The sequence below is a fragment of the Schistocerca cancellata genome, chromosome 2 (genome assembly GCF_023864275.1).
Source record: "Schistocerca cancellata isolate TAMUIC-IGC-003103 chromosome 2, iqSchCanc2.1, whole genome shotgun sequence".
NCBI lineage: Eukaryota > Metazoa > Arthropoda > Insecta > Orthoptera > Acrididae > Schistocerca > Schistocerca cancellata.
The window spans coordinates 1,100,446,844-1,100,463,653 of NC_064627.1; the positions used below are offsets into that span (position 1 = coordinate 1,100,446,844).

At 47.5% G+C, this 16,810-nt stretch overlaps 1 protein-coding gene across 1 annotated transcript in view; it reads right to left on the bottom strand.

Moving 5' to 3' along the window:
- LOC126161254 (reversion-inducing cysteine-rich protein with Kazal motifs-like) overlaps positions 1–16,810 on the bottom strand; it is a 480,526-nt gene that overhangs the window by 94,887 nt on the left and 368,829 nt on the right. The window contains exons 10-11 of the mRNA XM_049916994.1: positions 5,625–5,923; positions 512–528 (exon numbers count right to left, since the gene is read on the bottom strand). Coding sequence (XP_049772951.1) covers positions 512–528; positions 5,625–5,923 — 316 coding nt within the window. The remainder of the gene's footprint in view (positions 1–511; positions 529–5,624; positions 5,924–16,810) is intronic.

Genomic DNA, 16,810 nt, shown 5'->3' on the forward strand with positions numbered 1-16,810 from the left:
ACCCTGGTACAGCCACCAAAACGTTAGGCAGGGTATCCTGAGTACAGGGGCAGAGCTAGGAGCAGCCCGTGCTCTGCGGCACCACGACCAGCGTCTCGCCCGGCACCACGTACTGCGACACCTCTCCCAGCCGGCACCCTGGTACAGCCACCAAAACGTTAGGCAGGGTAGCCTGAGTACAGGGGCAGAGCTAGGAGCAGCCCGTGCTCTGCGGCACCACGACCAGCGTCTCGCCCGGCACCACGTACTGCGACACCTCCCCCAGCCGGCACCCTGGTACAGCCACCAAAACGTTAGGCAGGGTAGCCTGAGTACAGCGGCAGAGCTAGGAGCAGCCCGTGCTCTGCGGCACCACGACCAGCATCTCGCCCGGCACCATGTACTGCGACACCTCTCCCAGCCGGCACCCTGGTACAGCCACCAAAACATTAGGCAGGGTAGCCTGAGTACAGGGGCAGAGCTAGGAGCAGCCCGTGCTCTGCGTCTCGCCCGGCACCACGTACTGCGACACCTCTCCCAGCCGGCACCCTGGTACAGCCACCAAAACGTTAGGCAGGGTAGCCTGAGTACAGGGGCAGAGCTAGGAGCAGCCCGTGCTCTGCGGCACCACGACCAGCGTCTCGCGCCCGGCACCACGTACTGCGACACCTCCCCCAGCCGGCACCCTGGTACAGCCACCAAAACGTTAGGCAGGGTAGCCTGAGTACAGGGGCAGAGCTAGGAGCAGCCCGTGCTCTGCGGCACCACGACCAGCGTCTCGCCCGGCACCACGTACTGCGACACCTCTCCCAGCCGGCACCCTGGTACAGCCACCAAAACATTAGGCAGGGTAGCCTGAGTACAGGGGCAGAGCTGGAACTCTGCAGCACCAACGTGTCGCCCGGCACCATGTACTGCGACACCTCCCCCAGTCGGCACCCTGGTACAGCCACCAAAACGTTAGGCAGGGTAGCCTGAGTACAGGGGCAGAGCTGGAACTCTGCAGCACCAACGTGTCGCCCGGCACCATGTACTGCGACACCTCCCCCAGCCGGCACCCTGGTACAGCCACCAAAACGTTAGGCAGGGTAGCCTGAGTACAGGGGCAGAGCTGGAACTCTGCAGCACCAACGTGTCGCCCGGCACCACGTACTGCGACACCTCCCCCAGCCGGCACCCTGGTACAGCCACCAAAACGTTAGGCAGGGTAGCCTGAGTACAGGGGCAGAGCTAGGAGCAGCCCGTGCTCTGCGTCTCGCCCGGCACCACGTACTGCGACACCTCCCCCAGCCGGCACCCTGGTACAGCCACCAAAACGTTAGGCAGGGTAGCCTGAGTACAGGGGCAGAGCTAGGAGCAGCCCGTGCTCTGCGGCACCACGACCAGCGTCTCGCCCGGCACCACGTACTGCGACACCTCCCCCAGCCGGCACCCTGGTACAGCCACCAAAACGTTAGGCAGGGTAGCCTGAGTACAGGGGCAGAGCTAGGAGCAGCCCGTGCTCTGCGTCTCGCCCGGCACCACGTACTGCGACACCTCCCCCAGCCGGCACCCTGGTACAGCCACCAAAACGTTAGGCAGGGTAGCCTGAGTACAGGGGCAGAGCTAGGAGCAGCCCGTGCTCTGCGGCACCACGACCAGCGTCTCGCCCGGCACCACGTACTGCGACACCTCCCCCAGCCGGCACCCTGGTACAGCCACCAAAACGTTAGGCAGGGTAGCCTGAGTACAGGGGCAGAGCTAGGAGCAGCCCGTGCTCTGCGGCACCACGACCAGCGTCTCGCCCGGCACCACGTACTGCGACACCTCTCCCAGCCGGCACCCTGGTACAGCCACCAAAACATTAGGCAGGGTAGCCTGAGTACAGGGCCAGAGCTGGAACTCTGCAGCACCAACGTGTCGCCCGGCACCACGTACTGCGACACCTCCCACCGCCGGCACCCTGGTACAGCCACCAAAACGTTAGGCAGGGCAGCCTGAGTACAGGGCCAGAGCTGGAACTCTGCAGCAACAACGTGTCACCTGCCACCACGTACTGCGACACCTCCCCCAGCTGGCACCCTGGAGGAATGCCCAAAACTTTAGGGAGTGTAGTCTGAGTACAGGGCAGAGGTGGAACTCTGCAGCACCAACGTGTCACATGGCACCACATACTGTGAGACCTCCTCCACCCAGCACTCTGGAGCAGCGCCCAAAACATTAGGCAGTGAAGTCCGAGTACAGTGGCACAGCTGGAACTCTGCAGCACCAATGTGTCACCTGGCACCACGTACTGCGACATATCTTGCTGCTGGCTCCATGAAAAATCACACGAACTGTTGGACAGGCCTTTGTGTTTAGAAATCAGTTCAGATTACACAGAAGCTCTCTGTAAGTCAGTGATTATCTTAATCCTAAACAAATAATTCGATTTCGCTTGAGGGTGTAAACAAAGCTGAATGCAACATCCACACCTTCAAAAATGACAAATACATTTATTAAAATATTTGGAACGATCGTCCAACTTTAATGAAGTATATAAACGGAATTTGTATAAAAATGCTAAAAATGTGGTATTTATATGTGTTGTCATTTTTATTAAAATGGCTGGTTGTATACTGGAGATTTAAAGAAGAATGTAGTTGTCTTCCTAGAAAAATCTGACGATAGTCTTTACGAAAAATGGAGTGTTTCACTGGACTAGGTCGCTGGAAGTGAGCAGCAGGAGAGGAAAGTTGTTGGAGGGCGAGCGTTTTGGAAAAGGTGTGGTATCAATACATTGGAGAGGGGGAGTCCAAAGTACTTGTTGCGAGGGAAGTGAGAAAAGTAGAGGAAGGAGTGAAGAGATGACCTGACAAAGAAACGAAGAGAAATATTCTGTTAAGGTGGAAGGATGAGTAGATCCTTGAATGAGTTACGTAGGAGAGAGTGTAGGTCTCGTTCGGGCAGGATGTGGAGAGTATGTGCGTATTTTTTTACGCGATGTAAGGTACAAATGCGAAAGAGAACCAGAGTTAATAATCACGAATGAAACTATAGCGCGGTTGGTATCACCTTTGCAGACAGATTGATAAATTCAATGTACATTGTGGGAAAGGAGAGAGAGGAAATTAATAAGGCGATACTTGGGGGATAGTAGACGGATGAAGAAGGCGAGGCTGAGCACATGACGGTAGAGGATTGGTGGGAGTGGTAAAATTTTGGTGGAGTACAAATACACCCGACATTGTAGCAATAGAGGTTTGGTAGGATTAAGGCTTTGTGGGTGTGAAGCATGGACGAGGGATGTAATTCCAGTGTTTGGAGGTTAGCTGTTTTGATATTTACTATTTTTCATATTATTGAAAGCTTTTAGTAGAGTGTTTAGTTGTTGCTGTTGCCAACTTGAATTGTGGTGAACGCACGGTCGATTATACTTCAGAATATTTGTTAGATAGAACTGCTGTAGACATAGATTTCCTGGGGTGGAACCTACAGATGGTTCCATCTGTCAGCATTGTTTGCGTTTTGCAAGGTTGATGAGGAATCCCTAGATGCACCAGAAGGTAAACTGTTTGAGATGCAGTTGAAGGGATCTTAGGTATTTCTAGGTGGTGGATTACAGCGTATAGGGCTAGGAAAGCGGGTCATGAGCGTAGGTCAGGGGACTGATAAGAGGAGGGAGATCTCGCACACTGGCAGTCAGAGGAAATACAAAAGTGGAGAAAGGGCAGAACCTTGAGGTACACCGGCAGAGGAAAGGGCGATACTGCAGTTAACTGATGAAGTCTTCTCGGGTTTTACGCTGATTTAAAGCGTCGTTCTGCGGCAACGTTCCGATGAAGCATCTTTCATATTGTCGAAACGTTGCAGTAGAACGACGCCTTGACTCGACATCATTGTCGAAAGTCACCGAGAAATCCTAGATTTCCATGCGGCAGGTAGTGTTATTTTTCGCTACACAGGATGTGTGACCTTTGGGAAGGATGCAATAAAGTGTATGATGTTAACTGGAAGAATTTTCATTTTCAGTTTGTAAAGGAGATGGAAATTCTATATTCGGTCATATACTTTGTCAAAGTCAATGGACACAAAAGATGGGAGATTAGTAGTTACGTTTGTCCGTAATCGAAACTTGTACAGTTACGCTTCTGTATTCGTGACAGCTGTGAGTGAATTGTGCCGGACGAGCCGAGAGTTCTGCATTTTACATCTACACTAATGGCCATTAAAATTGCTACACCACGAAGATGACGTGTTACAGACGCGAAATTTAACCGACTGGAAGAAGATGCTGTGATATGCAAATTATCAGCTTTTCAGAGCTTCACACGAGGATGGCGCCGGTTGCGAGACCTACAACGTGCTGACATGAGGAAAGTTTCCAACCGATTTCTCATCCACAAACAGCAGTAGACCGGCGTTGCCTGGTGAAACGTTGTTGTGATGCCTCGTGTAAGCAGGAGAAATGCGTACTATCACGTTTCCAACTTTGATAAAGGTCGGATTGTAGCCTATCGCGATTGCGGTTTATCGTATCGCGACATTGCTGCTCGCGTTGGTCGAGATCCAATGACTGTTAGCAGAAGATGGAATCGGTGGGTTCAGGAGGGTAATACGGAACGTCGTACTGGATCCTAACGGCCTCGTATCACTAGCAATCGAGATGACAGGCATCTTATCCGCATGGCTGTAAGGGATCGTCCAGCCACGTCTCGATGCCTGAGTCAGCAGATGGGGACGTTTGCAAAACAACAACCATCCGCACGAACAGTTCGACGACGTTTGCAGCAGCATGGACTATCAGCTCGGGGACCATGGCTGCGGTTGCCTTGACGCTGCATCACAGACAGGAGCGCCTGCGATGGTATACTCAACGACGAACCTGGGTGCACGAATGGCAAAGTGTCATTTTTTCGGATGAATCCAGGTTCAGTTTACAGCATCATGATGGTCGCATCCGTGTTTGGCGACATCGCGGTGAACGCACATTGGAAGCAAGTATTCGTCATCGCCATACTGTCGTGTCATCTGGCGTGATGGTATGGGGTGCCATTGCTTACACGTCTCGGTCACCTCTTGTTCGCACTGACGGCACTTTGAACAGTGAACGTTACATTTCAGATGTGTTACGACCCGTGGCTCTACAGTTCATTCGATCCCTGCGAAATCCTACGTTTCAGCAGGATAATGCACGACCTCATGTTGCAGGTTCTGTACGGGCCTTTCTGGATACAGAAAATGTTCGACTGCTGCCGTGGCCAGCACATTCTCCATATCTCTCACCAACTGAACTGGTCAATGGTGTTCGAGCAACAGGCTCGTCACAATACACCAGTCACTACTCTTGATGAACTGTGGTATCGTGTTGAAGATGCATGGGCGGCTGTACCTGTACACGCCTGTTTGACTCAATGCCCAGGCGTATCAAGGCCGTTATTACGGCCAGAGTTGGTTGTTCTGGGTACTGATTTCTCAGGATGTATGCATCCAAATTGCGTGAAAATGTAACCACATGTCAGTTCTAGTATGTATTTGTCCAATGAATACCCGTTTATCATCTGCATTTCTTCTTGGTGTAGCAAGTTTAATGGCCAGTAGTGTACTACAACAGTGCGCAGTTAGGAGATTTCTGAATGCGGCTTATCAGAGTGGGAATAAAAGTTGAGAAAGTGCCAGAGCTTTACCTGGCAGGCAGCGATGCGTGTGGCAGGGCCGGCCGGCGGCGCAGTCCCTGTTGGGCAGGCAGGCGCGGCTGTGGTTGCACGGCCTGCCGCGGCACGGCGCTGTCAGCGCGTCCTGTGGCGCCACCCGCGCCTCGGAGCCCGCTGGCGCCAGCAGCGCCTCTAGTGGCGCGCACGGCCGGTCACCGGCGGACAGCTGCGCGCACACCGCCGCGGGAGAGAGGCCGGGCGCGGCGCGGCGCCAGTCCACGCAGCTCTGCAGCAGCGACTCGCAGTCCTCCCTGTGGGCGAACGTGCGTCTCCTCCTCAACACGGACAGAAGCGTTACAGTCGTCAAAGTTTTCGGCGACTCTCCTGCGTGTCAAGTCACAAATAGAAGAGCTGATTCATTCAGTCATCAAGAAGGACGTCTTTCAGTCGAGTGGGAAGCTTCAAGATACACGTGTACACAAGACAAAAATATAATATAACTTAATCTGCTTACTGTATCGAAAATAAACCCTCACTACGTTGCATAATTCTCTTCATGCTTATGCTATACAGGGTGTTACAAAAAGGTACGGCCAAACTTTCAGGAAACATTCCTCACACACAAAGAAAGAAAATATGTTATGTGGACATGTGTCCGGAAACTCCTACTTTCCATGTTAGAGCTCATTTTATTACTTCTCTTCAAATCACATTAATCGTGGAATGGAAACACAGAGCAATAGAACGTACCAGCGTGACTTCAAACACTTTGTTACAGGAAATGTTCAAAATGTCCTCCGTTAGCGAGGATACATGCATCCACCCGCCGTCAAATGGAATCCCTGATGCGCTGATGGAGCCGTGGAGCATGGCGTATTGAATCACAGCCGTCCACAATACGAGCACGAAGAGTCTCTACATTTGGTACCGGGGTTGCGTAGACAAGAGCTTTCAAATGCCCCCATAAATGAAAGTCAAGAGGGTTGAGGTCAGGAGAGCGTGGAGGCCACGGAATTGGTCCGCCTCTACCAATCCATCGGTCACCGAATCTGTTGTTGAGAAGCGTACGAACACTTCGACTGAAATGTGCAGGAGCTCCATCGTGCATGAACCACATGTTGTGTCGTACTTGTAAAGGCACATGTTCTAGCAAAAATGGTTCAAATGGTTCTGAGCACTATGAGACTTAACATCTGTGATCATCAGTCCCCTAGAACTTAGAACTACTTAAACCCAACTAACATAAGGACAGCACACAACACCCAGTCATGTTCTAGCAGCACAGATAGAGTATCCCGTATGAAATCATGATAACGTGCTCCATTGAGCGTAGGTGGAAGAACATGGGGCCCAATCAAGACATCACCAACAATGCCTGCCCAAACTTTCACAGAAAATCTGTGTTGATGACGTGATTGCAAAATTACGTGCGGATTCTCGTCAGCCCACAGACGTTGATTGCGAAAATTTACAATTTGATCACGTTGGAATGAAGCCTCATCCGTAAATAGCACATTTGCACTGAAATGAGGATTGACACATTGTTGGATGAACCATTCGCAGAAGTGTACCCGTGGAGGCCAATCAGCTGCTGATAGTGCCTGCACACGCTGTAAAATGGTACGGGAACAACTGGTTCTCCCGTAGCACTCTCCATACAGTGACGTGGTCAACGTTACCTTATACAGCAGCAACTTCTCTGACGCTGACATTAGGGTTATCGTCAACTGCACGAAGAATTGCCTCGTCCATTGGAGGTGTCCTCGTCGTTCTTGGTCTTCCCCAGTCGCGAGTCATAGGCTGGAATGTTCCATGCTCCCTAAGACGCCGATCAATTGCTTCGAACGTCTTCTTGCCGGAACACCTTCGTTCTGGAAATCTGTCTCGATACAAACGTACCGCGCCACGGCTATTGCCCCGTGCTAATCCATACATCAAATGGGCATCTGCCAACTCCGCATTTGTAAACATTGCACTGACTGCAAAACCACGTTCGTGATGAACAGTAGCCTGTTGATGCTACGTACTGATGTGCTTGATGCTAGTACTGTAGACCAATGAGTCGCATGTCAACACAAGCACCGAAGTCAACATTACCTTCCTTCAATTGGGCCAACTGGCGGTGAATCGAGGAAGTACAGCACATACTGACGAAACGAAAATGAGCTCTAACATGGAAATTAAGCGTTTCCGGACACGTGTCCACATAACATCTTTTCTTTATTTGTGTGTGAGGAATGTTTCCTGAGAGTTTGGCCGTACTTTTTTGTAACACCCTGTATAGATTTAATAGAGTAAATTAGACTGTTATCACACAGCTGCTCTTCATCTGCTGTTAGTACCTTAAAAAACAAAAAGCACTCCGTCGTCAGGCCACGAGTAGCCTACCGGGACCATCCGACCGCCGTGTCATCGTCATGGAGAATGCGGATAGGAGGGGCGTAGGGTCAGCACACCGCTCTCCCGGTCGTTATGATGGTATCCTTGACTGAAGCCGCTACTATTCGGTCGAGTAGCTCCTCAATTGGCATCACGAGGCTGAGTGCACCCCGAAAAATGGCAACAGCGCAAGGCGGGCTGGATGGTCACCCCACGCCCGAAGCGCTTAACTCCGGTGATCTCACGGGAAACGGTGCAGCCACTGCGGCAAAGCCGTTGCGGTTAGTAGAATGATATTTTTCAAACAGACATTTTTTACATATGTAAGTATTGAGTCTTGTTTATAGTACTTGTCACAGTCACTTATGAGAAAGATTGTCAATAGCTTTCTCATAATCTAGATATAGGAAATCAGTTTGAGATCCGCTGTCGGTAGTACTTACACTGAAGAAAAAAAAACTAGTATGAGCATGCTTTTTCAAATACAGAGATATGTAAACAGGCAGAATATGACGCTGCGGTCGGCAACCCCTATACAAGACAACAAATGTCTGGCGCGGTTGTTAGTTCGGTTACTGCTGCTAGTATGGCAGGTTTTCAAGATTTAAATAAGTTTGAACGTGGTGTAATAGTCGGCGCACGAGTGATGGGATCTCCGAGATAGCGATGAAGTGGGCATTTTCCCTTACGACCGTTTCATGAGTGTACCGTGAATGTCAGGAATCCGGTAAAACATCATATCTCCGATATCGGTGCGACCGGAAAATGATCCTGCAAGATCGGGGCCAACGAAGACTGAAGAGAATCGTTCAACGTGTCAAAAGTGCCACTCGTCCGCAAATTGTTGCAGTTTTGAACGCTGGGCTATCAACAAGTATCAGCGTGTGAACCATTCAACGAAAAATCACCGATATGGACTTTCTGAGCCGAAGGGCCTCTCGTGTATAATCGATGACTGCACGACCAAAGCTTTAAGCCTCGCCTGGACACTTCAACACCGATATAGGACCATTGACGACTGGAAACATGTTGCCTGGTCCGACGAGTCTCGCTACAAATTGTATCGAGCGGATGGACGGGTACGGGTATGGAAACAACCTCATGAATCCATGGACCCTCCATGTCAGCATGGGACTGTTCAAGCTGGTGCAGGCACTGTAATGAGGTGGGACGTGTGCAGCTGGAGTGATTTGGGCCCCTGATACGTCTAGATACGACTCTGACAGGTGACAAGTACGTAAGCATCCTGTTCAAAATCTGATATCTTATGGGACTTAACTGCTAAGGTCATCAGTCCCTAAGCTTACACACTACTTAACCTAAATTATTCTAAGGACAAACACACACCCATGCCCGAGGGAGGACTCTAACCTGCGCCGGGACCAGCCGCACAGTTAGCATCTCGTCTGATCGCCTGCGTCCTTTCATGTCCGTTGTGCGTTGCCTTGGGCAATTCCAGCAGGGCAATGCCACACCTCACACGTCCAGAATCGCTACCGAGTGACTCCAGGATCATTCTTCTGAGTTTAAATACTTCCGCTAGCCACCAAACTCCCCAATCATCAACATTATTGGGCATATCTGGGATGCCTTGCAACGTGCTGTTCAGAAGCGATCTCCAGCCCCTCGTACTCTGCAGGATTCACGGAGTCAAAATCTCTCCAGCACTACTACCCCAGCTGGCCTAGGGATGTGAAAAACCGACTCATTAAAGCTGATACCGCTATCTTAGTTCTGTATAAACGGTATTCTTTGTAGTATGTTTGGTCCCGGTTATAACAAGTGTCGTATATTTTTTGCTAATAACCGGGTAAATCATAGCTAACACTTGGTTCAAGAATCATAAAAGAAGGTTGTATACACGGAAGAAGCCAGGAGATACTGACAGATTTCAGAGAGATTATATAATAGTAAGACAGAGATTTAGGAACCAGGATTTAAGTTGTACGACATTTCCAGGGGCAGATGTGGACTCTGACCACAATCTATTGGTTATGAACTGTAGATTAAAACTGTAGAAACTACAAAAAGGTGGTAATTTAAGGAGATGGGACCGGATAAACTGACTAAACCAGAGGTTGTACGGAGTTTCAGGGAGAGCATAAGGGAACAATTGACAAGGATGGGGGAAAGAAATACAGTAGAAGAAGAATGGGTACCTATGAGGGATGAAGTAGTGAAGGCAGCAGAGGATCAAGTAGGTAAAAAGACGAGGGCTAGTAGAAATCCTTGGATAACAGAAGAAATATTGAATTTAGTTGATGAAAGGAGAAAATATAAAAATGCAGTAAATGAAGCAGGCAAAAAGGAATACAGATATCTCAAAAATGAGATCGACAGGAAGTGCAAAATGGCTAAGCACGGATGGCTAGAGGACAAATGTAAGGATGTAGAGGCTTATCACACTAGGGGTAAGAAAGATACCGCGTACAGAAAAATTAAAGAGACCTTCGGAGAAAAGAGAACCACATGTATGAATATCAAGAGCTCAGATGAAACCAAGTTCTAAGCAAAGAAGGGAAAGCAGAAAGGTGGAAGGAGTATATAGAGGGTGTATAAAAGGGCGACGTACTTGAGGACAACATTATGGAAATGGAAGAGGATGTAGATGAAGATGAATTGGGAGATAGGATACTGCGTGAAGAGTTTGACAGAGCACTGAAAGACCTGAGTCGAAAGAAGGCCCCGGGAGTAGACAACATTCCGTTAGAACTACTGACAGCCTTGGGGGAGCCAGTCCTGACAAAACTCTACCATCTGGTGAGCAAGATGTATGAGACAGGCGAAATACCCTCAGACTTCAAGAAGAATATAATAATTCCAATCCCAAAGAAAGCAGGTGTTGACAGATGTGAAAATTACCGAACTATCAGTTTAATAAGTCACGGCTGCAAAATACTAACCCCAGTTCTTTACAGACGAATGGAAAAACTAGTAGGAGCCGACCTCGGGGAAGATCAGTTTGGATTCCGTAGAAATATTGGAACACGGGAGGCAATACTGACCCTAAGACTTATCTTAGAAGCTAGATTAAGGAAAGGCAAACCTACGTTTCTAGCATTTGTAGACTTAGAGAAAGCTTTTGACAATGTTGACTGGAATACTCTCTTTCAAATTCTGAAGGTGGCAGGGGTAAAATACAGGGAGCGAAAAGCTATTTACAATTTGTACAGAAACCTAATGGCAGTTATATAAGAGTCGAGGGACATCAAAGGGAAGCAGTGGTTGGGAAGGGAGTGAGACAGGGTTGTAGCCTATCCCCGATGTTATTCAATCTCTACATTGAGCAAGCAGTGAAGGAAACAAAAAAGAAAAATTCAGAGTAGGTATTAAAATCCATGGAGAAGAAATGAAAACTTTGAGGTTCACCGATGACGTTGTAATTCTGTCAGAGACGGCAAAGGACTTGGAAGAGCAGTTGAACGGAATGGACAGTGTCTTAAAAGGAGGGTATAAGATGAACATCAATAAAAGCAAAACAAGGATAATGGAATGTAGTCTAATTAAGTCGGGTGATGCTGAAGGAATTAGATTAGGAAATGAGACACTTAAAGTAGTAAAGGAGTTTTGCTATTTGGGGAGCAAAATAACTGATGATGGTCGAAGTAGAGAGGATATAAAATGTAGACTGGCAATGGCAAGGAAAGCATTTCTGAAGAAGAGAAATTTGTTAACTTCGAGTATAGATTTAAGTGTCAGGAAGTCGTTTCTGAAAGTATTTGCATAGGCTGTAGCCATGTATGGAAGCGAAACATGGACGATAAATAGTTTGGACAAGGAGAGAATAGAAGCTTTCGAAATGTGGTGCTACAGAAGAATGCTGAAGATTAGATGGGGTAAATCACATAACTAATGAGGAGGTATTGAATAGAATTGGAGAGAAGAGGTTTTTGTGGCACAACTTGACAAGAAGAAGGGACCGGTTGGCAGGTCATGTTCTGTGGCATCAAGGGATCACAAATTTAGCATTGGAGGGCAGCGTGGAGTGTAAAATCGTAGAGGAAGACCAAGAGATGAATACACTAAGCAGATTCAGAAGGATGTAGGTTGCAGTAAGTACTGGGAGATGAAGAAGCTTGCACAGGATACAGTAGCATGGACAGCTGCATGAAACCAGTCTCAGGGCTGAAGACCACAACAACAACAACCTTTTATATGTGAATACGTGAATCTAAGTGGGAATTCGAGATTTAATTCGAGTTTTTAAGCTGCTTGGTAATGAGCTTTGTGTTTCGTAGACTACTAGTGTTTTGACACCTATTAGTAATTATTCCTAAAATAAATATCTTAATGCCTCCAGACAATTGTGTCTTTAAATTCCTTAATACGATGATCTTTATTGTTATTATGATTTTTTATACATTATGGGTGCCTCAGCTACCCAGCTCCACACACCATCTGCTTCTGGGTCAAGTGAAAAATCCCTTCATTAGTGGATGGACTCTCCAATTGGAATAGTACACACACTCTGTCGCTTCCCGAAACTTGCACTTGTGAATGGTGTCCACGGGGACGAACTTTTCAGTGGCACAACCTCGACCAATGACTTGTTATCGCCATCGGTATAATGAGCTCATATCGAACTGCCACCTGTTCAGGACTACAGAATGAGATTTGTCAGACGTATCCCCTGTTGAACCCAGGCTCTCTTACGGCCAGCATGTTTAGGCACATTTGCACCCGAGTCCAACTGTGTACTTGATCATGTTCCCTATTTTTACCTGATTGTCAAGTCCTGTATATTGCATAATGGTCAAAATAAAATAAAATAAGTTATCAAATCGCACTGCTGTATGGCGATTTACTTTGTTAAATAATGCGCTCAACTTCGGTGATCTGACTGGGCCCAGTGTGAACACGGCGGCAAGGCCGTTGATAGTATAACTAACAAATAAATATAGATGAAAAATTACAATAAGAAGTGCGAAATTACACAAAAAATCTGAACTTAAAATTTACAATTGAAACATTCCCGAAAGTCTTGGAATTACCGGAACCGATTCCTTGGAAGTATCGATATATAAAACAGGCAAAAATCGTCGATAACCTCGATTGTCTTGAAGGATGAACCATCTACACTGTGCAACACAACTGGTGAGTCACTTTCCAAACACCGTAGCTGTCCCTCATTGCGACGCATATGTTAGAACTTTGGTTCAAAGGTGCCTAGAACCTGTAATGGTGAAAAAGCATGCCGTGCTGCCTCGTCACCCTCTGGCTTGGCGACGCCTGCAACAGCAAGGTATCGACGCACGTCGTAGCTCAGAAGCTAATGTGAGGTATAAGGTGCGTTAAAGATGTCACACTGACAACAAATTTCATCACAGTTCTCTCCAATTCCATCGTGTATGGGATGAACATCACATCCCCTCTTATCCACATTTCATACCTTCTTTTGACGCCTCTGGAAGAGATCAGAATCACAACACCCAGCGTGAATGTGATGCGGTTTTGTCGTGGGCGGCCGAGGGAAACGTTTCAGACACAGCGCCGTTCAGAATCAATGTGGAACGCCCTCATGAGGTGGCATAAGGGGCATCAATGAAACCATCCATGGACCGTTGATTCCCACTCATTTAACAGTCAAAAACGATAGTTCGGTGATGCAACAGAACGTCTTTCTTGACGACGTTCGACACTGCTGCCACAACCAGAGAGATTTAGCACACGAAACCATCCATGGACCGTTGATTCCCACTCATTTAACAGTCAAAAACGGTAGTTCGGTGATGCAATAGAACGACGTACTTGACAACGATCGACACTGCTGCCATACCCAGAGAGAGATTTAGCACAACGCTAAACACATCGTGGAGTTACAACAGCACTGTATGTGATCTGACCATTTTGAAGTGTAATTTTTGCTCTGGTATACGCTGTACAATCACTAGGAACAGCTAAAAATCAATGACGAAATATGAACGTCATCCCAAGTTTACAACCTAATGCTTTTTCTGCCCCTCCTGTTACGCGTCCTCCTGTGGTGTGACGACGGCAGGTAGAGGAGGGTAGGGGGGGTAGGGCGGTGGGGGGGTGGGGGGGGGGGTGCAAAATTGACGTGAGTGTAAATGAAACGGCAAAGAGTATCTCTATGAAGCTCCAGTTCGGCAATGCCCTCGATGTCACCAATGAACTTTTGTTGAGAACGTTAACCTGTACCTTGTAACGGAACATATTAAAGGCTTTACTTTACCGAAGTATGCGATACCCTCCAAATTCAACCAGTTTAATGAGTATTTATGATTATAGAAAAGTTATTGTGTATGTTAACAATGATTGCATAACATGTCTCTATAAACAGTCAACCCATTAAATTATACTGAATAACTGACCCACACAAAAGTTTATATCACTTGATCACTGATACAGCAAATGTCATCACGTAAAAACACTAAGTTCATCTTAAATAATTAATATGAAGTACGAAAAATAGTGGCCAACTTAGGTATTTTGGATCTCCTTAAATAAAAATCACCCAGTGAAACCTATTTGTTCACTAGGAGCGTTTTCACTCAGTATTCACGTAAGAAATCCTATTTTAGACGAAAACCAATGTAATTCTTAATAATTCATCCTTTTTGTAACAGAGAATTATTCTGTCAAGTCAACAAATCTGTCTGTCATTTTAATAACATGTTAAATTATGTCACTCGATGCAAATTAATAACTTTTCTGCACAAATTATGATAACAGATGTACATGCGACTTGTAAACTATATCTCTTTTCAGTAGTTCTTTGACAATGTTATAAATACAAGCAGCAAGAACGGTCGAGAGGGCAGTCGGAATGTCACTTTGGTAAAGTGTGTTTGTGTGTTATTGCTTGAGGTGGATAAACAATGCAAAGAACATGTAACGGAAGTACTACTTTGTGTTGAGTCATGGTCTTTGGTGGACAGTGGAATTAAGATGGCCACTAGAGTAATAAATATTTGAAGTTTACATATTTGTTGGTTTCGCTGGTTCTTTATCATCAAAAGCACATAAAAAACACGGGACCTCATGTTTTTAACCCTAGACAACCAGATGTAGAGCCAGCATCAGCATCGAGAGACAGCAGCGATCCAGCAAGTAGCAGCGATTACTACAACACAATGCATTTTAATGGCGCCAACCTAACATCAAGTGCTAACAAGCTCCGTAAATGGGAGTGAAATAGTGCGATTATAGCAATTAGCAATATCTACGACCAGGCGACCATTACAACCTGTCAGAGATACACTGATTGAGCCTTATGGCAGCTCTAGCGCCTGATAGCAGGCAAACCCACCTACGGAGTGTCGAGGGATTAATAAAACTTTCTCGGGCTTCCAGCCGCGTCAGGTGGTTAAAATCCCACGACCTTTCGACCGAGCTCTCCTCAGTCATTGTCAAGTGGTAAGACTGACTGCTGTGTCGCCGTGGCCGCGTCATTATATAGCCGCACTGCTGGCTGTGACGTCACTGGTGCTCTCTTCCTCGCCATATATGGTAATGTTTTCATTCCGCGTCCGTCCCGCCCGTTTCTACATCGCGATAGCCGGGTCCCAGGCTGTGCTGAGCTGCAAGCCTCCGTCCTTGTTGATGGTGTTTTCAGAGGCTTTTATTTCAGTAGCTTCTTTTATGACGCTACCCCAAAATCCCTTCGTCTTCATAACGACGCATGTTTCGTCCAACAAAATTCGGTGTCCACGGCTGATTTTTCTGGATAGCGTAGGTGTAAGCACCTCTCGTGTTCCATCCGGCGTTGCTCCACCGTGCGTACTGTTTGGCCGACGTAGTAACAGCCACACTCGCATGGTATCTTGTACACTCCAGGCGTTCTAAGCCTAGGTCTCATTAGCTGACGAATTTTTGCTTGGGGCCTGAACACCGACGAAATGTTATATCTCTTCAGGAGCCGGCTAATCTTTCCCGACACTGTACCACAGAAAGGCAAAAACACAAGTTTCTTTCTTTCTTCTTCGATGGTGTTCTCTTCTTTGCTGGTGTGTTTCTTGCGCGTCACACCAGATATAGCATGTGACACCTGTCCGTGGCTGTGCCGTTTTCCCGGAAGACTTTTCGTAGGTGGCTCAGTTCTAGTTCAAAATGGTTCAAATGGGTCTGAGCACTATGGGACTTAACAGCTATGGTTATCAGTCCCCTAGAACTTAGAACTACTTAAACCTAACTAACCTAAGGACAGCACACAACACCCAGTCATCACGAGGCAGACAAAATCCCTGACCCCGCCGGGAATCGAACCCGGGAACCCGGGCGTGGGAAGCGTGAACGCTACCGCATGACCACGAGCTGCGGACGTCAGTTGTAGTGGCAGACTTGCTGCGTCTGAGACGACTTTAGCACGATGGACGAGGGTATTCAGAACGCCACGTTTTTGTGTCGGATGGTTGTGGCTGAGAGCGTGCAGATACCGATCTGTGTGTGTCGGTTTCCTGTAGACACTGTGGCTGAGGTGCCCATTGGTTTAACGCCGAACGAGGACGTCCAGGATGGGCAATGCACCATCTGTCTCGACTCCCCTCACCTCTACAGTGTCGAAGCAGTTGCCTGACTAAAAGGCGCTAGAGCTTCTGCAGGGCCAAATGGATGTTCAAATCTCCGAAAGGTAACTTCCTCGACAAAGAATCATTGGTGGCATCGTGCGTGTTGCTAACCTGGGGGGTCTTAGAGGGACCCCTTTGCCGTTTCAAGAATACCACAGACGGCTAGAAAAGCAGGTACAGCGTTTGTTGCCCCGGGTCAAGTTCAAATACAGGGTGATTCAAAAAGAATACCACAACTTTAAAAATGTGTATTTAATGAAAGAAACATAATATAATCTTTTGTTACACATCATTCCAAAGAGTATTTAAAAA